Source organism: Bombina bombina, chromosome 8 (assembly GCF_027579735.1).
Source record: "Bombina bombina isolate aBomBom1 chromosome 8, aBomBom1.pri, whole genome shotgun sequence".
NCBI lineage: Eukaryota > Metazoa > Chordata > Amphibia > Anura > Bombinatoridae > Bombina > Bombina bombina.
The window spans coordinates 346,890,781-346,912,144 of record NC_069506.1 but is presented as its reverse complement, the minus strand read 5'-3'; the positions used below and the strand labels follow the sequence as shown (position 1 = coordinate 346,912,144).

General features: G+C 50.6%; 1 protein-coding gene across 4 annotated transcripts in view; it reads left to right on the top strand.

Annotated features, from left to right (window-relative positions):
- The first annotated feature begins 1,433 nt into the window (after nt 1-1,433).
- Nucleotides 1,434-21,364, top strand: part of OAF (out at first homolog) — a 125,633-nt gene continuing 105,702 nt past the window's right edge. The window contains exons 1-2 of one of the 4 annotated variants that reach the window (XM_053689818.1): nt 1,434-1,696; nt 20,541-20,796. In XM_053689818.1, coding sequence (XP_053545793.1) covers nt 20,578-20,796 — 219 coding nt within the window. In that variant the 5' untranslated portion in view covers nt 1,434-1,696; nt 20,541-20,577. Of the gene's footprint in view, nt 1,697-20,311; nt 20,365-20,540; nt 20,797-21,364 lie in introns of those variants that run through there. The other 3 variants (XM_053689815.1, XM_053689817.1, XM_053689816.1) reach the window with 3 other exon arrangements.

The window sequence follows — 21,364 nt, the reverse complement described above, 5'->3', positions numbered from 1 at the left end:
TCATTCTCTATCTACCTGTCTCTTTTTTCAGTTTCTCAGTCTCATTTCTAGTGTCTCTGCCTGTATCTCTGGATAACAGTGCATCTGCCTCAGTCTCTTTATCTAGCTCAGTATCTTTTTTTCAGTCTCAAGTCTCATTTCTAGTGTCTCTGCCTGTCTCTCTGGCTCATAGTGCATCTACATCAGTCTCTTTTTTTCAGTTTCTCAGTATCATTTCTAGTGTCTCTTTCTGCCTGTCTCTCGGTCTATCTCACAGTCTATCCCAGAGTGCATATGCCTCAGTCACTTTCTCTGAGTCTCATTCCCAGTGTCTTTTTCTGCCTCAGTCTCTTTCTCATTGTCTCTCTGCCTCTGTCTTTTCTCAGTCTCTCTCTCAGTCTCTCTCAGTGAATCTCAGTCTCTCTCTGACTTTTTCTTAGTCTCTCTCTCAGTGAATCTCAGTCTCTCTCAGTGAATCTCAGTCTCTCTCTGACTTTTTCTCAGTCTCTCTCTCAGTGAATCTCAGTCTCTCTCTCAGTCTCTCAGTGAATCTCAGTCTCTCTCTCAGTCTCTCAGTGAATCTCAGTGAATCTCAGTGAATCTCAGTCTCTCTCTCAGTGAATCTCAGTCTCTCTCTCAGTCTCTCAGTGAATCTCAGTCTCTCTCTCAGTGAATCTCAGTGTATCTCAGTGAATCTCAGTCTCTCTCTGACTTTTTCTCAGTCTCTCTCTCAGTGAATCTCAGTCTCTCTCTCAGTCTCTCAGTGAATCTCAGTCTCTCTCTCAGTCTCTCAGTGAATCTCAGTGAATCTCAGTCTCTCTCAGTGAATCTCAGTCTCTCTCTCAGTGAATCTCAGTCTCTCTCTCAGTCTCTCAGTGAATCTCAGTCTCTCTCTCAGTGAATCTCAGTCTCTCTCTCAGTGAATCTCAGTCTCTCTCTCAGTCTCTCAGTGAATCTCAGTCTCTCTCAGTGAATCTCAGTCTCTCTCTCAGTGAATCTCAGTCTCTCTCTCAGTCTCTCAGTGAATCTCAGTCTCTCTCTCAGTGAATCTCAGTGTATCTCAGTCTCTCTCAGTGAATCTCAGTCTCTCTCTCAGTCTCTCTCTCAGTCTCTCTCAGTGAATCTCAGTCTCTCTCAGTGTATCTCAGTCTCTCTCTCAGTCTCTCTCAGTGAATCTCAGTCTCTCTCTCAGTGAATCTCAGTCTCTCTCTCAGTGAATCTCAGTCTCTCTCTCAGTCTCTCTCAGTGAATCTCAGTCTCTCTCTCAGTCTCTCTCAGTGAATCTCAGTCTCTCTCAGTGAATCTCAGTCTCTCTCTCAGTGAATCTCAGTCTCTCTCAGTGAATCTCAGTCTCTCTCTCAGTCTCTCTGTGTCTTTTTGTCAGGGCCCTGTGTCACGTGATCCCCAGTGCCTCTGCCTCATTCCCATATCAGTGCCCCGCTTCTCTACCTCAGACTTTCTCTCTCACCGCCTCGGGCTCTGTCTCGGGCTCTGTCCCTTTAACAGAGGGGCAGGTCCTGGAGGAAGTGACGGGCAGGAGCCGCAGGGGGGAGAGCCGGCCCGGGATACACAAACAGGGGAGATTGTCCCGCAATGCACAGGGGCTGGCAGGGGTGAGAGAGACGGAGACACCCGATGTAAGGAAGTGCGGGAGCTCGTCCGTAAGATTCCGCGTTATTTGTATCGGCGATAAACAGGGGGTCCGCGCGAGTGTGACGTAAGTGTGAGGCTGAGTGTGTGTCAGTGTGAGGCTGAGTGTGTGTCAGTGTGAGGCTGAGTGTGTGTCAGTGTGAGGCTGAGTGTGTGTCAGTGTGAGGCTGAGTGTGTGTCAGTGTGTGAGGGGCTGAGTGTGTGTCAGTGTGAGGCTGAGTGTGTGTCAGTGTGAGGCTGAGTGTGTGTCAGTGAGTGAGGGGCTGAGTGTGTGTCAGTCAGAGGCTGAGTGTGTGTCAGTGTGAGGCTGAGTGTGTGTCAGTGAGTGTGAGGCTGAGTGTGTGTCAGTGTGAGGCTGAGTGTGTGTCAGTGTGAGGCTGAGTGTGTGTCAGTGTGAGGCTGAGTGTGTGTCAGTGTGAGGCTGAGTGTGTGTCAGTGTGAGGCTGAGTGTGTGTCAGTGTGTGAGGGGCTGAGTGTGTGTCAGTGTGTGAGGGGCTGAGTGTGTGTCAGTGTGAGGCTGAGTGTGTGTCAGTGTGAGGCTGAGTGTGTGTCAGTGTGTGAGAGGCTGTGTGTGTGTCAGTGAGTGTGAGGCTGAGTGTGTGTCAGTGTGAGGCTGAGTGTGTGTCAGTGTGAGGCTGAGTGTGTGTCAGTGTGAGGCTGAGTGTGTGTCAGTGTGAGGCTGAGTGTGTGTCAGTGTGAGGCTGAGTGTGTGTCAGTGTGAGGCTGAGTGTGTGTCAGTGTGAGGCTGAGTGTGTGTCAGTGTGAGGCTGAGTGTGTGTCAGTGTGTGAGGCTGAGTGTGTGTCAGTGTGAGGCTGAGTGTGTGTCAGTGTGAGGCTGAGTGTGTGTCAGTGTGTGAGAGGCTGTGTGTGTGTCAGTGTGAGGCTGAGTGTGTGTCAGTGTGTGAGAGGCTGTGTGTGTGTCAGTGTGAGGCTGTGTGTGTGTCAGTGTGAGGCTGAGTGTGTGTCAGTCAGAGGCTGAGTGTGTGTCAGTGTGTGAGGCTGAGTGTGTGTCAGTGTGTGAGGCTGAGTGTGTCAGTGTGTGAGGCTGAGTGTGTGTCAGTGTGAGGCTGAGTGTGTGTCAGTGTGAGGCTGAGTGTGTGTCAGTGTGAGGCTGAGTGTGTGTCAGTGTGTGAGAGGCTGTGTGTGTGTCAGTGTGAGGCTGTGTGTGTGTCAGTGTGAGGCTGAGTGTGTGTCAGTGTGAGGCTGAGTGTGTGTCAGTGTGAGGCTGAGTGTGTGTCAGTGTGTGAGAGGCTGTGTGTGTGTCAGTGTGAGGCTGTGTGTGTGTCAGTGTGAGGCTGAGTGTGTGTCAGTGTGAGGCTGTGTGTGTGTCAGTGTGAGGCTGTGTGTGTGTCAGTGTGAGGCTGTGTGTGTGTCAGTGTGAGGCTGAGTGTGTGTCAGTGTGAGGCTGAGTGTGTGTCAGTGTGTGAGAGGCTGTGTGTGTGTCAGTGTGAGGCTGAGTGTGTGTCAGTGAGTGTGAGGCTGAGTGTGTGTCAGTGTGAGGCTGAGTGTGTGTCAGTGTGTGAGAGGCTGTGTGTGTGTCAGTGTGAGGCTGAGTGTGTGTCAGTGTGAGGCTGAGTGTGTGTCAGTGTGTTAGAGGCTGTGTGTGTGTCAGTGTGAGGCTGAGTGTGTGTCAGTGAGTGTGAGGCTGAGTGTGTGTCAGTGTGAGGCTGAGTGTGTGTCAGTGTGAGGCTGAGTGTGTGTCAGTGTGAGGCTGAGTGTGTGTCAGTGTGAGGCTGAGTGTGTGTCAGTGAGTGAGGGGCTGAGTGTGTGTCAGTGAGTGAGGGGCTGAGTGTGTGTCAGTGTGAGGCTGAGTGTGTGTCAGTGTGAGGCTGAGTGTGTGTCAGTGTGAGGCTGAGTGTGTGTCAGTGAGTGAGGGGCTGAGTGTGTGTCAGTCAGAGGCTGAGTGTGTGTCAGTGTGAGGCTGAGTGTGTGTCAGTGTGTGAGAGGCTGTGTGTGTGTCAGTGTGAGGCTGAGTGTGTGTCAGTGTGAGGCTGAGTGTGTGTCAGTGTGAGGCTGAGTGTGTGTCAGTGTGTGAGAGGCTGTGTGTGTGTCAGTGTGAGGCTGAGTGTGTGTCAGTGTGTGAGAGGCTGTGTGTGTGTCAGTGTGAGGCTGAGTGTGTGTCAGTGTGAGGCTGAGTGTGTGTCAGTGTGAGGCTGAGTGTGTGTCAGTGTGAGGCTGAGTGTGTGTCAGTGTGTTAGAGGCTGTGTGTGTGTCAGTGTGAGGCTGAGTGTGTGTCAGTGTGTGAGAGGCTGTGTGTGTGTCAGTGTGAGGCTGTGTGTGTGTCAGTGTGAGGCTGAGTGTGTGTCAGTCAGAGGCTGTGTGTGTGTCAGTGTGAGGCTGTGTGTGTGTCAGTGTGAGGCTGTGTGTGTGTCAGTGTGAGGCTGAGTGTGTGTCAGTGTGAGGCTGAGTGTGTGTCAGTGTGTGAGAGGCTGTGTGTGTGTCAGTGTGAGGCTGAGTGTGTGTCAGTGAGTGTGAGGCTGAGTGTGTGTCAGTGTGAGGCTGAGTGTGTGTCAGTGTGTGAGAGGCTGTGTGTGTGTCAGTGTGAGGCTGAGTGTGTGTCAGTGTGAGGCTGAGTGTGTGTCAGTGTGTTAGAGGCTGTGTGTGTGTCAGTGTGAGGCTGAGTGTGTGTCAGTGAGTGTGAGGCTGAGTGTGTGTCAGTGTGAGGCTGAGTGTGTGTCAGTGTGAGGCTGAGTGTGTGTCAGTGTGAGGCTGAGTGTGTGTCAGTGTGAGGCTGAGTGTGTGTCAGTGAGTGAGGGGCTGAGTGTGTGTCAGTGAGTGAGGGGCTGAGTGTGTGTCAGTGTGAGGCTGAGTGTGTGTCAGTGTGAGGCTGAGTGTGTGTCAGTGTGAGGCTGAGTGTGTGTCAGTGAGTGAGGGGCTGAGTGTGTGTCAGTCAGAGGCTGAGTGTGTGTCAGTGTGAGGCTGAGTGTGTGTCAGTGTGTGAGAGGCTGTGTGTGTGTCAGTGTGAGGCTGAGTGTGTGTCAGTGTGAGGCTGAGTGTGTGTCAGTGTGAGGCTGAGTGTGTGTCAGTGTGTGAGAGGCTGTGTGTGTGTCAGTGTGAGGCTGAGTGTGTGTCAGTGTGTGAGAGGCTGTGTGTGTGTCAGTGTGAGGCTGAGTGTGTGTCAGTGTGAGGCTGAGTGTGTGTCAGTGTGAGGCTGAGTGTGTGTCAGTGTGAGGCTGAGTGTGTGTCAGTGTGTTAGAGGCTGTGTGTGTGTCAGTGTGAGGCTGAGTGTGTGTCAGTGTGTGAGAGGCTGTGTGTGTGTCAGTGTGAGGCTGAGTGTGTGTCAGTGTGAGGCTGAGTGTGTGTCAGTGTGAGGCTGAGTGTGTGTCAGTGTGAGGCTGTGTGTGTGTCAGTGTGAGGCTGAGTGTGTGTCAGTGTGAGGCTGAGTGTGTGTCAGTGTGTTAGAGGCTGTGTGTGTGTCAGTGTGAGGCTGAGTGTGTGTCAGTGAGTGTGAGGCTGAGTGTGTGTCAGTGTGAGGCTGAGTGTGTGTCAGTGTGAGGCTGAGTGTGTGTCAGTGTGAGGCTGAGTGTGTGTCAGTGAGTGAGGGGCTGAGTGTGTGTCAGTGAGTGAGGGGCTGAGTGTGTGTCAGTGAGTGAGGGGCTGAGTGTGTGTCAGTGAGTGAGGGGCTGAGTGTGTGTCAGTGAGTGAGGGGCTGAGTGTGTGTCAGTGTGAGGCTGAGTGTGTGTCAGTGAGTGAGGGGCTGAGTGTGTGTCAGTCAGAGGCTGAGTGTGTGTCAGTGTGAGGCTGAGTGTGTGTCAGTGTGTGAGAGGCTGTGTGTGTGTCAGTGTGAGGCTGAGTGTGTGTCAGTGTGAGGCTGAGTGTGTGTCAGTGTGAGGCTGAGTGTGTGTCAGTGTGTGAGAGGCTGTGTGTGTGTCAGTGTGAGGCTGTGTGTGTGTCAGTGTGAGGCTGTGTGTGTGTCAGTGTGAGGCTGTGTGTGTGTCAGTGTGAGGCTGAGTGTGTGTCAGTCAGAGGCTGAGTGTGTGTCAGTGTGTGAGAGGCTGTGTGTGTGTCAGTGTGAGGCTGTGTGTGTGTCAGTGTGAGGCTGTGTGTGTGTCAGTGTGAGGCTGTGTGTGTGTCAGTGTGAGGCTGTGTGTGTGTCAGTGTGAGGCTGTGTGTGTGTCAGTGTGAGGCTGTGTGTGTGTCAGTGTGAGGCTGTGTGTGTGTCAGTGTGAGGCTGAGTGTGTGTCAGTGTGTGAGAGGCTGTGTGTGTGTCAGTGTGAGGCTGAGTGTGTGTCAGTGAGTGTGAGGCTGAGTGTGTGTCAGTGTGAGGCTGAGTGTGTGTCAGTGTGAGGCTGAGTGTGTGTCAGTGTGTGAGAGGCTGTGTGTGTGTCAGTGTGTGAGAGGCTGTGTGTGTGTCAGTGTGAGGCTGAGTGTGTGTCAGTGTGAGGCTGAGTGTGTGTCAGTGTGTTAGAGGCTGTGTGTGTGTCAGTGTGAGGCTGAGTGTGTGTCAGTGAGTGTGAGGCTGAGTGTGTGTCAGTGTGAGGCTGAGTGTGTGTCAGTGTGAGGCTGAGTGTGTGTCAGTGTGAGGCTGAGTGTGTGTCAGTGTGAGGCTGAGTGTGTGTCAGTGTGAGGCTGAGTGTGTGTCAGTGAGTGAGGGGCTGAGTGTGTGTCAGTGTGAGGCTGAGTGTGTGTCAGTGAGTGAGGGGCTGAGTGTGTGTCAGTGAGTGAGGGGCTGAGTGTGTGTCAGTGAGTGAGGGGCTGAGTGTGTGTCAGTGTGAGGCTGAGTGTGTGTCAGTGTGAGGCTGAGTGTGTGTCAGTGAGTGAGGGGCTGAGTGTGTGTCAGTCAGAGGCTGAGTGTGTGTCAGTGTGAGGCTGAGTGTGTGTCAGTGTGTGAGAGGCTGTGTGTGTGTCAGTGTGAGGCTGTGTGTGTGTCAGTGTGAGGCTGAGTGTGTGTCAGTGTGAGGCTGAGTGTGTGTCAGTGTGAGGCTGAGTGTGTGTCAGTGTGAGGCTGTGTGTGTGTCAGTGTGTGAGAGGCTGTGTGTGTGTCAGTGTGAGGCTGTGTGTGTGTCAGTGTGAGGCTGAGTGTGTGTCAGTGTGAGGCTGAGTGTGTGTCAGTGTGAGGCTGAGTGTGTCAGTGTGAGGCTGAGTGTGTGTCAGTGAGGGGCTGAGTGTGTGTCAGTGAGGGGCTGAGTGTGTGTCAGTGAGGGGCTGAGTGTGTGTCAGTGAGGGGCTGAGTGTGTGTCAGTGAGGGGCTGAGTGTGTGTCAGTGAGGGGCTGAGTGTGTGTCAGTGAGGGGCTGAGTGTGTGTCAGTGAGGGGCTGAGTGTGTGTCAGTGAGGGGCTGAGTGTGTGTCAGTGAGGGGCTGAGTGTGTGTCAGTGAGGGGCTGAGTGTGTGTCAGTGAGGGGCTGAGTGTGTGTCAGTGAGGGGCTGAGTGTGTGTCAGTGAGGGGCTGAGTGTGTGTCAGTGAGGGGCTGAGTGTGTGTCAGTGAGGGGCGGGCTGAGTGTGTGTCAGTGAGGGGCGGGCTGAGTGTGTGTCAGTGAGGGGCGGGCTGAGTGTGTGTCAGTGAGGGGCGGGCTGAGTGTGTGTCAGTGAGGGGCGGGCTGAGTGTGTGTCAGTGAGGGGCGGGCTGAGTGTGTGTCAGTGAGGGGCGGGCTGAGTGTGTGTCAGTGAGGGGCGGGCTGAGTGTGTGTCAGTGAGGGGCGGGCTGAGTGTGTGTCAGTGAGGGGCGGGCTGAGTGTGTGTCAGTGAGGGGCGGGCTGAGTGTGTGTCAGTGAGGGGCGGGCTGAGTGTGTGTCAGTGAGGGGCGGGCTGAGTGTGTGTCAGTGAGGGGCGGGCTGAGTGTGTGTCAGTGAGGGGCGGGCTGAGTGTGTGTCAGTGAGGGGCGGGCTGAGTGTGTGTCAGTGAGGGGCGGGCTGAGTGTGTGTCAGTGAGGGGCGGGCTGAGTGTGTGTCAGTGAGGGGCGGGCTGAGTGTGTGTCAGTGAGGGGCGGGCTGAGTGTGTGTCAGTGTGAGGCTGAGTGTGTGTCAGTGAGTGTGAGGCTGAGTGTGTGTCAGTGTGAGGCTGAGTGTGTGTCAGTGTGAGGCTGAGTGTGTGTCAGTGTGAGGCTGAGTGTGTGTCAGTGAGTGTGAGGCTGAGTGTGTGTCAGTGTGAGGCTGAGTGTGTGTCAGTGTGAGGCTGAGTGTGTGTCAGTGTGAGGCTGAGTGTGTGTCATTGTGAGGCTGAGTGTGTGTCATTGTGAGGCTGAGTGTGTGTCAGTGTGAGGCTGAGTGTGTGTGCCAGGGGCTGAGTGTGTGTGCTAGGGGCTGAGTGTGTCAGTGAGTGTGTGTCAGTGAGTGTGTGTCAGTGAGTGTGGGGCTGAGTGTGAGTGAGTGTGGGGCTGAGTGTGAGTGAGTGTGGGGCTGAGTGTGAGTGAGTGTGGGGCTGAGTGTGAGTGAGGGGCTGAGTGTGTGTCAGTGAGTGAGGGGCTGAGTGTGTGTCAGTGAGTGAGGGGCTGAGTGTGTATCTGTGCCAGTGTGACATCAGTGAGGGGCTGAGTGTGCGTCTGTGCCAGTGTGACATCAGTGAGAGGCTGAGTGTGCGTCTGTGCCAGTGTGACATCAGTGAGAGGCTGAGTGTGCGTCTGTGCCAGTGTGACATCAGTGAGAGCCTAAGAGTGTGGGTCAATGTACCTTTATAATGCTGGGTGAGTGAGAAGCAGAGAGTGGATGTCAGTGCCAGTGTTAGGGTGAGTGAGAAGCAGAGAGTGGATGTCAGTGCCAGTATATGGTGAGTGAGAAGCAGAGAGTGGATGTCAGTGCCAGTGTTAGGGTGAGTGAGAAGCAGAGAGTGGATGTCAGTGCCAGTGTTAGGGTGAGTGAGAAGCAGAGAGTGGATGTCAGTGCCAGTGTTAGGGTGAGTGAGAAGCAGAGAGTGGATGTCAGTGCCAGTGTTAGGGTGAGTGAGAAGCAGAGAGTGGATGTCAGTGCCAGTGTTAGGGTGAGTGAGAAGCAGAGAGTGGATGTCAGTGCCAGTGTTAGGGTGAGTGAGAAGCAGAGAGTGGATGTCAGTGCCAGTGTTAGGGTGAGTGAGAAGCAGAGAGTGGATGTCAGTGCCAGTGTTAGGGTGAGTGAGAAGCAGAGAGTGGATGTCAGTGCCAGTGTTAGGGTGAGTGAGAAGCAGAGAGTGGATATCAGTGCCAGTGTTAGGGTGAGTGAGAAGCAGAGAGTGGATGTCAGTGCCAGTGTTAGGGTGAGTGAGAAGCAGAGAGTGGATGTCAGTGCCAGTGTTAGGGTGAGTGAGAAGCAGAGAGTGTATGTCAGTGCCAGTGTTAGGGTGAGTGAGAAGCAGAGAGTGGATGTCAGTGCCAGTATATGGTGAGTGAGAAGCAGAGAGTGGATGTCAGTGCCAGTGTTAGGGTGAGTGAGAAGCAGAGAGTGGATGTCAGTGCCAGTGTTAGGGTGAGTGAGAAGCAGAGAGTGGATGTCAGTGCCAGTGTTAGGGTGAGTGAGAAGCAGAGAGTGGATGTCAGTGCCAGTGTTAGGGTGAGTGAGAAGCAGAGAGTGGATGTCAGTGCCAGTGTTAGGGTGAGTGAGAAGCAGAGAGTGTATGTCAGTGCCAGTGTTAGGGTGAGTGAGAAGCAGAGAGTGGATGTCAGTGCCAGTGTTAGGGTGAGTGAGAAGCAGAGAGTGGATGTCAGTGCCAGTGTTAGGGTGAGTGAGAAGCAGAGAGTGGATGTCAGTGCCAGTGTTAGGGTGAGTGAGAAGCAGAGAGTGATGTCAGTGCCAGTGTTAGGGTGAGTGAGAAGCAGAGAGTGGATGTCAGTGCCAGTGTTAGGGTGAGTGAGAAGCAGAGAGTGTATGTCAGTGCCAGTGTTAGGTGAGTGAGAAGCAGAGAGTGGATGTCAGTGCCAGTGTTAGGGTGAGTGAGAAGCAGAGAGTGGATAGTCAGTGCCAGTGTTAGGGGTGAGTGAGAAGCAGAGAGTGGATGTCAGTGCCAGTGTTAGGGTGAGTGAGAAGCAGAGAGTGGATGTCAGTGCCAGTGTTAGGGTGAGTGAGAAGCAGAGAGTGGATGTCAGTGCCAGTGTTAGGGTGAGTGAGAAGCAGAGAGTGGATGTCAGTGCCAGTGTTAGGGTGAGTGAGAAGCAGAGAGTGGATTGTCAGTGCCAGTGTTAGGGTGAGTGAGAAGCAGAGAGTGGATGTCAGTGCCAGTGTTAGGGTGAGTAGAGAAGCAGAGAGTGGATGTCAGTGCCAGTGTTAGGGTGAGTGAGAAGCAGAGAGTGGATGTCAGTGCCAGTGTTAGGGTGAGTGAGAAGCAGAGAGTGGATGTCAGTGCCAGTGTTAGGGTGAGTGAGAAGCAGAGAGTGGATGTCAGTGCCAGTGTTAGGGTGAGTGAGAAGCAGAGAGTGGATGTCAGTGCCAGTGTTAGGGTGAGTGAGAAGCAGAGAGTGGATGTCAGTGCCAGTGTTAGGGTGAGTGAGAAGCAGAGAGTGGATGTCAGTGCCAGTGTTAGGGTGAGTGAGAAGCAGAGAGTGGATGTCAGTGCCAGTGTTAGGGTGAGTGAGAAGCAGAGAGTGGATGTCAGTGCCAGTGTTAGGGTGAGTGAGAAGCAGAGAGTGGATAGTCAGTGCCAGTGTTAGGGTGAGTGAGAAGCAGAGAGTGGATGTCAGTGTTAGGGTGAGTGAGAAGCAGAGAGTGGATGTCAGTGCCAGTGTTAGGGTGAGTGAGAAGCAGAGAGTGGATGTCAGTGCCAGTGTTAGGGTGAGTGAGAAGCAGAGAGTGGATGTCAGTGCCAGTGTTAGGGTGAGTGAGAAGCAGAGAGTGGATGTCAGTGCCAGTGTTAGGGTGAGTGAGAAGCAGAGAGTGGATGTCAGTGCCAGTGTTAGGGTGAGTGAGAAGCAGAGAGTGGATGTCAGTGCCAGTGTTAGGGTGAGTGAGAAGCAGAGAGTGGATGTCAGTGCCAGTGTTAGGGTGAGTGAGAAGCAGAGAGTGGATGTCAGTGCCAGTGTTAGGGTGAGTGAGAAGCAGAGAGTGGATGTCAGTGCCAGTGTTAGGGTGAGTGAGAAGCAGAGAGTGGATGTCAGTGCCAGTGTTAGGGTGAGTGAGAAGCAGAGAGTGGATGTCAGTGCCAGTGTTAGGGTGAGTGAGAAGCAGAGAGTGGATGTCAGTGCCAGTGTTAGGGTGAGTGAGAAGCAGAGAGTGGATGTCAGTGCCAGTGTTAGGGTGAGTGAGAAGCAGAGAGTGGATGTCAGTGCCAGTGTTAGGGTGAGTGAGAAGCAGAGAGTGGATGTCAGTGCCAGTGTTAGGGTGAGTGAGAAGCAGAGAGTGGATGTCAGTGCCAGTGTTAGGGTGAGTGAGAAGCAGAGAGTGGATGTCAGTGCCAGTGTTAGGGTGAGTGAGAAGCAGAGAGTGGATGTCAGTGCCAGTGTTAGGGTGAGTGAGAAGCAGAGAGTGGATGTCAGTGCCAGTGTTAGGGTGAGTGAGAAGCAGAGAGTGGATGTCAGTGCCAGTGTTAGGGTGAGTGAGAAGCAGAGAGTGGATGTCAGTGCCAGTGTTAGGGTGAGTGAGAAGCAGAGAGTGGATGTCAGTGCCAGTGTTAGGGTGAGTGAGAAGCAGAGAGTGGATGTCAGTGCCAGTGTTAGGGTGAGTGAGAAGCAGAGAGTGGATGTCAGTGCCAGTGTTAGGGTGAGTGAGAAGCAGAGAGTGGATGTCAGTGCCAGTGTTAGGGTGAGTGAGAAGCAGAGAGTGGATGTCAGTGCCAGTGTTAGGGTGAGTGAGAAGCAGAGAGTGGATGTCAGTGCCAGTGTTAGGGTGAGTGAGAAGCAGAGAGTGGATGTCAGTGCCAGTGTTAGGGTGAGTGAGAAGCAGAGAGTGGATGTCAGTGCCAGTGTTAGGGTGAGTGAGAAGCAGAGAGTGGATGTCAGTGCCAGTGTTAGGGTGAGTGAGAAGCAGAGAGTGGATGTCAGTGCCAGTGTTAGGGTGAGTGAGAAGCAGAGAGTGGATGTCAGTGCCAGTGTTAGGGTGAGTGAGAAGCAGAGAGTGGATGTCAGTGCCAGTGTTAGGGTGAGTGAGAAGCAGAGAGTGGATGTCAGTGCCAGTGTTAGGGTGAGTGAGAAGCAGAGAGTGGATGTCAGTGCCAGTGTTAGGGTGAGTGAGAAGCAGAGAGTGGATGTCAGTGCCAGTGTTAGGGTGAGTGAGAAGCAGAGAGTGGATGTCAGTGCCAGTGTTAGGGTGAGTGAGAAGCAGAGAGTGGATGTCAGTGCCAGTGTTAGGGTGAGTGAGAAGCAGAGAGTGGATATCAGTGCCAGTGTTAGGGTGAGTGAGAAGCAGAGAGTGGATGTCAGTGCCAGTGTTAGGGTGAGTGAGAAGCAGAGAGTGGATGTCAGTGCCAGTGTTAGGGTGAGTGAGAAGCAGAGAGTGGATGTCAGTGCCAGTGTTAGGGTGAGTGAGAAGCAGAGAGTGGATGTCAGTGCCAGTGTTAGGGTGAGTGAGAAGCAGAGAGTGGATGTCAGTGCCAGTGTTAGGGTGAGTGAGAAGCAGAGAGTGGATGTCAGTGCCAGTGTTAGGGTGAGTGAGAAGCAGAGAGTGGATGTCAGTGCCAGTGTTAGGGTGAGTGAGAAGCAGAGAGTGGATGTCAGTGCCAGTGTTAGGGTGAGTGAGAAGCAGAGAGTGGATGTCAGTGCCAGTGTTAGGGTGAGTGAGAAGCAGAGAGTGGATGTCAGTGCCAGTGTTAGGGTGAGTGAGAAGCAGAGAGTGGATGTCAGTGCCAGTGTTAGGGTGAGTGAGAAGCAGAGAGTGGATGTCAGTGCCAGTATATGGTGAGTGAGAAGCAGAGAGTGGATGTCAGTGCCAGTGTTAGGGTGAGTGAGAAGCAGAGAGTGGATGTCAGTGCCAGTGTTAGGGTGAGTGAGAAGCAGAGAGTGAATTATCAGTGCCAGTGTTAGGGTGAGTGAGAAGCAGAGAGTGGATGTCAGTGCCAGTGTTAGGGTGAGTGAGAAGCAGAGAGTGGATATCAGTGCCAGTGTTAGGGTGAAGAGAGCAGAGAGTGGATGTCAGTGCCAGTGTTAGGGTGAGTGAGAAGCAGAGAGTGGATGTCAGTGCCAGTGTTATGGTGAGTGAGAAGCAGAGAGTGGATGTCAGTGCCAGTGTTAGGGTGAGTGAGAAGCAGAGAGTGGATGTCAGTGCCAGTGTTAGGGTGAGTGAGAAGCAGAGAGTGGATGTCAGTGCCAGTGTTAGGGTGAGTGAGAAGCAGAGAGTGGATGTCAGTGCCAGTGTTAGGGTGAGTGAGAAGCAGAGAGTGGATGTCAGTGCCAGTGTTAGGGTGAGTGAGAAGCAGAGAGTGGATGTCAGTGCCAGTGTTAGGGTGAGTGAGAAGCAGAGAGTGGATGTCAGTGCCAGTGTTAGGGTGAGTGAGAAGCAGAGAGTGGATGTCAGTGCCAGTGTTAGGGTGAGTGAGAAGCAGAGAGTGGATGTCAGTGCCAGTGTTAGGGTGAGTGAGAAGCAGAGAGTGGATGTCAGTGCCAGTGTTAGGGTGAGTGAGAAGCAGAGAGTGGATGTCAGTGCCAGTGTTAGGGTGAGTGAGAAGCAGAGAGTGGATGTCAGTGCCAGTGTTAGGGTGAGTGAGAAGCAGAGAGTGGATGTCAGTGCCAGTGTTAGGGTGAGTGAGAAGCAGAGAGTGGATGTCAGTGAAAGGGTGAGTGAGAAGCAGAGAGTGGATGTCAGTGCCAGTGTTAGGGTGAGTGAGAAGCAGAGAGTGGATGTCAGTGCCAGTGTTAGGGTGAGTGAGAAGCAGAGAGTGGATGTCAGTGCCAGTGTTAGGGTGAGTGAGAAGCAGAGAGTGGATGTCAGTGCCAGTGTTAGGGTGAGTGAGAAGCAGAGAGTGGATGTCAGTGCCAGTGTTAGGGTGAGTGAGAAGCAGAGAGTGGATATCAGTGCCAGTGTTAGGGTGAGTGAGAAGCAGAGAGTGGATATCAGTGCCAGTGTTAGGGTGAGTGAGAAGCAGAGAGTGGATGTCAGTGCCAGTATATGGTGAGTGAGAAGCAGAGAGTGGATATCAGTGCCAGTGTTAGGGTGAGTGAGAAGCAGAGAGTGGATGTCAGTGCCAGTGTTAGGGCGAGTGAGAAGCAGAGAGTGGATGTCAGTGCCAGTGTTAGGGCGAGTGAGAAGCAGAGAGTGGATGTCAGTGCCAGTGTTAGGGCGAGTGAGAAGCAGAGAGTGGATGTCAGTGCCAGTGTTAGGGAGAGTGAGAAGCAGAGAGTGGATGTCAGTGCCAGTGTTAGGGTGAGTGAGAAGCAGAGAGTGGATGTCAGTGCCAGTGTTAGGGTGAGTGAGAAGCAGAGAGTGGATGTCAGTGCCAGTGTTAGGGTGAGTGAGAAGCAGAGAGTGGGGTTTAGTATCAATGTGAAGATGAGTGAGAGGTTGAGAGTGTACAACAGTCCAGGGTGAGTGAGAGGTTGAGAGTGTACAACAGTCCTGGGTGAGTGAGAGGTTGAGAGTGTACAACAGTCCTGGGTGAGTGAGAGGTTGAGAGTGTACAACAGTCCTGGGTGAGTGAGAGGTTGAGAGTGTACAACAGTCCTGGGTGAGTGAGAGGTTGAGAGTGTACAACAGTCCTGGGTGAGTGAGAGGTTGAGAGTGTACAACAGTCCAGGGTGAGTGAGAGGTTGAGAGTGTACAACAGTCCTGGGTGAGTGAGAGGTTGAGAGTGTACAACAGTCCAGGGTGAGTGAGAGGTTGAGAGTGTACAACAGTCCTGGGTGAGTGAGAGGTTGAGAGTGTACAACAGTCCTGGGTGAGTGAGAGGTTGAGAGTGTACAACAGTCCTGGGTGAGTGAGAGGTTGAGAGTGTACAACAGTCCTGGGTGAGTGAGAGGTTGAGAGTGTACAACAGTCCTGGGTGAGTGAGAGGTTGAGAGTGTACAACAGTCCTGGGTGAGTGAGAGGTTGAGAGTGTACAACAGTCCAGGGTGAGTGAGAGGTTGAGAGTGTACAACAAGTCTGGGTGAGTGAGAGGTTGAGAGTGTACAACAGTCCAGGGTGAGTTAGAGGTTGAGAGTGTACAACAAGTCTGGGTGAGTGAGAGGTTGAGAGTGTACAACAGTCCTGGGTGAGTGAGAGGTTGAGAGTGTACAACAGTCCAGGGTGAGTGAGAGGTTGAGAGTGTACAACAGTCCTGGGTGAGTGAGAGGTTGAGAGTGTACAACAGTCCAGGGTGAGTGAGAGGTTGAGAGTGTACAACAAGTCTGGGTGAGTGAGAGGTTGAGAGTGTACAACAGTCCAGGGTGAGTGAGAGGTTGAGAGTGTACAACAGTCCTGGGTGAGTGAGAGGTTGAGAGTGTACAACAGTCCTGGGTGAGTGAGAGGTTGAGAGTGTACAACAGTCCAGGGTGAGTGAGAGGTTGAGAGTGTACAACAGTCCTGGGTAAGTGGGAGGTTAAGGGTTGGGGGTAAATACCAGTGGGACAGTGAGTGAGATATTGAGTGTGGATGTCTGTACCAGTGTGAGTTTGAGAATGTGGATCAGATGATGAATTGCAAGGGGAGGCTGAGTGACACCATCTAAAGCAGTATGGGTAAAAGAGAGTGTGTGCTCACAACTGACACTTATCTGTTTTATTTAGTTTCCCTCTGTTACCAATTCTGCAGCTCTGTCCCCATCCTCCATTCCTCACCATATTTGCCTGCTTCCTATGTTTCTTATCCTCCGCCTCTTTATTCCTCCTGTCATACAGCATTCATCCTCTCCCCATTCTATCCTGATCCCTGCTCATTTTATAGCCGGTCCTCTCCCATCCCTTCGCTCTTACTTAATAATTCCTTCTTTTCTTCCCATTCCTTCTCTTTCACGTGTAATCACTCTTATTGACCATTCCTTCTCTTTCACGTGTAATCACTCTTATTGACCATTCCTTCTCTTTCACGTGTAATCACTCTTATTGACCATTCCTTCTCTTTCACGTGTAATCACTCTTATTGACCATTCCTTCTCTTTCACGTGTAATCACTCTTATTGACCATTCCTTCTCTTTCACGTGTAATCACTCTTATTGACCATTCCTTCTCTTTCACGTGTAATCACTCTTATTGACCATTCCTTCTCTTTCACGTGTAATCACTCTTATTGAGCATTCCTTCTCTTTCACGTGTAATCACTCTTATTGACCATTCCTTCTCTTTCACGTGTAATCACTCTTATTGACCATTCCTTCTCTTTCACGTGTAATCACTCTTATTGAGCATTCCTTCTCTTTCACGTGTAATCACTCTTATTGACCATTCCTTCTCTTTCACGTGTAATCACTCTTATTGACCATTCCTTCTCTTTCACGTGTAATCACTCTTATTGACCATTCCTTCTCTTTCACGTGTAATCACTCTTATTGAGCATTCCTTCTCTTTCACGTGTAATCACTCTTATTGACCATTCCTTCTCTTTCACGTGTAATCACTCTTATTGACCATTCCTTCTCTTCAATATCTCATACGCCTGGTCTGTTCATCCCTTTACATTCCACCCCTCTTTTTCTCAACCATTTCTACTTCCTTGTAGCCCCTTACTCAGGTTTCTTCCTTTCCTAATTTTTACAGTGTTGTCCCCCCCCCCTTTCTGACTTCTGTCCCAGTTCTCAGTTTTACTCATGTGACTTCTGCTGTCACAGATCTGTGGTGTCATGTCAGTGACACTTGCTCCTCTTTTTGTCACACTTTACACCAGCATTCTCTGTCTCCTTCTCATATTGACTGTCTCTTTGTCACGCTTTACACCAGCATTCTCTGGCTCCTTCTCATATTGACTGTCTCTTTGTCACGCTTTACACCAGCATTCTCTGTCTCCTTCTCATATTGACTGTCTCTCTCTCTTTGTCACGCTTTACACCAGCATTCTCTGTCTCCTTCTCATATTGACTGTCTCTCTCTCTTTGTCACACTTTACACCAGCATTCTCTGGCTCCTTCTCATATTGACTGTCTCTTTGTCACGCTTTACACCAGCATTCTCTGGCTCCTTCTCATATTGACTGTCTCTCTCTCTTTGTCACACTTTACACCAGCATTCTCTGGCTCCTTCTCATATTGACTGTCTCTCTCTCTTTGTCACACTTTACACCAGCATTCTCTGGCTCCTTCTCATATTGACTGTCTCTCTCTCTTTGTCACACTTTACACCAGCATTCTCTGGCTCCTTCTCATATTGACTGTCTCTCTCTCTTTGTCACACTTTACACCAGCATTCTCTGGCTCCTTCTCATATTGACTGTCTCTTTGTCACGCTTTACACCAGCATTCTCTGGCTCCTTCTCATATTGACTGTCTCTCTCTCTTTGTCACACTTTACACCAGCATTCTCTGGCTCCTTCTCATATTGACTGTCTCTCTCTTTTTTTGTCACGCTTTACACCAGCATTCTCTGGCTCCTCATATTGACTGTCTCTCTCTCTTTGTCATCCCCTTTGGATGTCTCTTTGTAAACATTTAGTTTCCATGCTGCATTTTTTTCTTACACTCTCATGCTGTATGTTTGTACCAGTGTTATGTGTGCTAGACTGTCAATATTACCCCAGACTGATAGTCTCTTACTCTGTACCCCACCCTCAGGCTCTGTCTCTGTACCCCACCCTCAGGCTCTGTCTCTGTACCCCACCCTCAGGCTCTGTCTCTGTACCCCACCCTCAGGCTCTGTCTCTGTACCCCACCCTCAGGCTCTGTCTCTGTACCCCACCCTCAGGCTCTGTCTCTGTACCCCACCCTCAGGCTCTGTCTCTGTACCCCACCCTCAGGCTCTGTCTCTGTACCCCACCCTCAGGCTCTGTCTCTGTACCCCACCCTCAGGCTCTGTCTCTGTACCCCACCCTCAGGCTCTGTCTCTGTATCCCACCCTCAGGCTCTGTCTCTGTACCCCACCCTCAGGCTCTGTCTCTGTACCCCACCCTCAGGCTCTGTCTCTGTACCCCACCCTCAGGCTCTGTCTCTGTACCCCACCCTCAGGCTCTGTCTCTGTACCCCACCCTCAGGCTCTGTCTCTGTATCCCACCCTCAGGCTCTGTCTCTGTATCCCACCCTCAGGCTCTGTCTCTGTGTCCCCACCCTCAGGCTCTGTCTCTGTATCCCACCCTCAGGCTCTGTCTCTGTCTCCCACCCTCAGGCTCTGTCTCTGTCTCCCACCCTCAGGCTCTGTCTCTGTACCCCACCCTCTGTCTCTGTACCCCACCCTCTGTCTCTGTACCCCACCCTCAGGCTCTGTCTCTGTACCCCACCCTCAGGCTCTGTCTCTGTACCCCACCCTCAGGCTCTGTCTCTGTACCCCACCCTCAGGCTCTGTCTCTGTACCCCACCCTCAGGCTCTGTCTCTGTACCCCACCCTCAGGCTCTGTCTCTGTACCCCACCCTCAGGCTCTGTCTCTGTACCCCACCCTCAGGCTCTGTCTCTGTACCCCACCCTCAGGCTCTGTCTCTGTACCCCACCCTCAGGCTCTGTCTCTGTACCCCACCCTCAGGCTCTGTCTCTGTACCCCACCCTCAGGCTCTGTCTCTGTACCCCACCCTCAGGCTCTGTCTCTGTACCCCACCCTCAGGCTCTGTCTCTGTACCCCACCCTCAGGCTCTGTCTCTGTACCCCACCCTCAGGCTCTGTCTCTGTACCCCACCCTCAGGCTCTGTCTCTGTACCCCACCCTCAGGCTCTGTCTCTGTACCCCACCCTCAGGCTCTGTCTCTGTACCCCACCCTCAGGCTCTGTCTCTGTACCCCACCCTCAGGCTCTGTCTGTTGAGGATGCCACTAGATGACTTTTTATTTAGAACACTTCATTGCTTTTTACATTAAGGGCTTTCCTCTCATTTCTTTGGTTTTCTATGCTTTTTCATTTAGTTTCCCACTACCTTCCTTTCCCCAGTCTATACCTGTTTGCCTTTCATTCCTCTGCAAAAAAAAATTCTCTGGTATTTTTCCATTCTCTCCTCCGTTTCACACCGAGGAATGGATTTAATTTCAGTTGTAAAGTTCCTTGCAGCATTCATCAATTTAAATTCTCATACTCGGGGTAATTTGTACGTTAATGAGCAAATAGTTTTTTGCAATTTCGATATATATTTTATGGTTATACTTATGTATATTTTTGTATGTACAGGCGTCTCGTATGTAATTTAAATATGAAAAGGAAAACCTATTTAAACCATCTGTGTATAAGCGTGTTCTGTTTTTTTATTCTAGCCCCCATCATTGGGGATTCAGGGGTTCACTAAGTCTGTCCTCATTTTTTTCTCCCAATAGAATGACTGTTCTGTGCAGTTATACTTACTGATCTTGCAGCCCTTGGTGAAGCAAGAAACGCTCATTGATGTAATAACATCTGCCAGGCGCTGTAAAAGATGATTGTGAGATGCCTTTACATGACACTCAAAATAATATCTATATAAATATGCTTTTTGCATGACACCCAAAAATACACTTTTCTGATTGGTTTGAGGGGGCAGTGTGGACATGAGTGCATATATTGAGCAAATAGCTGATTGGCTCTCTGCACACAGACTTTTAGGCTGCCAATCACAGCATAGGCCTCCGTAAAATCTTTCTGATGAGATTTGTAGGTTCCTATTGATTTACTGAGGAATTTGTTTAGAAAAAAGTGTTCAAATGGATTAATTCTGCATTCAATTCACATTGTTTTGCATTTTCACTCCAATATTATCACTTCTAGTACGTTTCACATTCTCTTCTCATACGGTCCCCTAGCTTATAATCACATTCATGTTTTTTTTTTCTCACACACACTCGGCTGTCTCTCAGACCAATCTTTATCACACACGTCACTGTCACATATACATACATGCTAGGGATGGGTCAAGACATTGTGCTTCCTGGGGCCAAAAATCAAACAACGTCCCTCAAATCTGTGTCCACTGCAATTTAAACCCAACCAAAATCTCAATGTTTAAATTCCAACAGATTGTAGAAAGACGGTTAAATTTGTCTGATAATGAGTCCACAACTGGGTATCGGCATGAGCTTGTGAGAGAACCAGATTGTGCTGATTATCAGACAAATGTCACACTAAATATTCTTATCCCTATGTGATGCCTCCGTTCAAATGCTGCCTGGCACCCATGGTCCCTCCGAGTTCCCTTATAGAGCTGGCACTTGCGCACACTTTCACCCACTAATACTCTTCTCCCCCAGGAACTAACTCTGGCCAGTATTCACTAACGGCTCTCTCCTGTCTGGTGTGATTACCTACGAAGTCTCATCAGTACTGCATTGTCATTTTAGCTTGAGAAAGGTTTATCTCGTTATGATGTCAAGGAAAGACACCTACAGTTACGATATATTAAAAAAAGCTACCAAAAATGTTACATGCTGGGGTGTGCGCCACGTTTTATGTTACTGTATTCAGGTGATTCACTAAAGAATTGATAGGTGAATTAGCTGAATAACCTAGGATCTGAAGAGGCTGGGGAAAGTAAAGAGAGCTGTTAGTGAATTGCAGCTATTACCTCTGCACATTCTGCCCCTCACTCACATTCTAACCAGTCTCATAAATCATTATATGATTTTCATTTCTCCACTTTTCTATCTTTTTTTATTTATATTTTTGACCATCCGCTATCATCTTCCCACACTGTTACAAGTTCTCTCTCATCAATTTCCCTGCTTACCTCCAACTTCTGTTTATTCACTCTCAGATCTTTGCCCATCTCCCCCCCCCCCCTCTCACTCCCAAACACGCCCTCTGTCCTTCTCTCACTCCCTCTGATTCTCACGTCTCTGGTCTGTGTCCCTGGCTTCTCACATTTACACTCTTCGTGAGCTCTTATTCTCTCACTTTCAGGTTGTTGCTTTTTTTTATGTGTCACACTTCACCTCCTTCTGGTTCTTAGTATCTATCACGTCTCTCACATCTCTTGTATCTCCTTTCTCTTCCCAATTATCTGCTAGTTTTCTTTTTTTCTTCTTTATTTTTCTGTTGCGTCCTGTGTATCTTACAGTCTTTCTTGTTGCCATCAGCTGTTTGTCTCCTCGCCCTGGCACCCTCTGTTTGGTGATGTGTCCTCTCCCAGCCCCCTGGAAATTATTGTGGCTACTTGTGCTTTTGCTGTGGCGCTGCCGGTTGAGCCTTTGCGATTTGAAAGTCCGGGTACGTCTGGAGGACGGGCAGGTGACTGAAGAAACCTTACAGGCTGATAGCGAGAGAGACTGCATCACCTTGGAATTCCGAAAAACAGATGGGACTTTCATTACCTACCTTGCTGATTTTAAGCAGGTGAGATGAGTGCTCTATGGTCCGGTGTAGTGGTTTCTAAATTGTGATTAGGAGATTGTTCCAGTTTACTTGTCCTTACTCTGGGGCGCAATAAAAACACCCTTGTTTGTACAGTTCAGGTGAGAGGTTTTGGGGGAGGGATTGTTCGGTTTTGAAATGAGTGCGTTCATGTTGACTTTGTGGGTTCCAGTGAGAGAGTATGGGCTACTTGGGAGCTATTTGTAACTTTTGTAAAACTATCATTTGCCTTTTGATATATAAAAGCACCCTGCAAGATCCTCCTCCTTGTTTAAAATTTAGGATTTTCTTTTTTCCCCTTCCAAGTGGATTTAGATGAGCATTAAAGGGACACTGAACCCACATTTTTTCTTTTGTGATTCAGATAGAGCATGCAATTTTAAGTAACTTTCTAATTTACTCCTATTATCAAATTTTCTTTATTCTCTTGGTATCTTTATTTGAAATGCAAGAACGTAAGTTTAGATGCTGGCCCATATTTGGTGAACAACCTGAGTTGTTGCTGATTAGTGGATAGATTCCTCCACCAATAAAAAAGCGCTATCCAGGG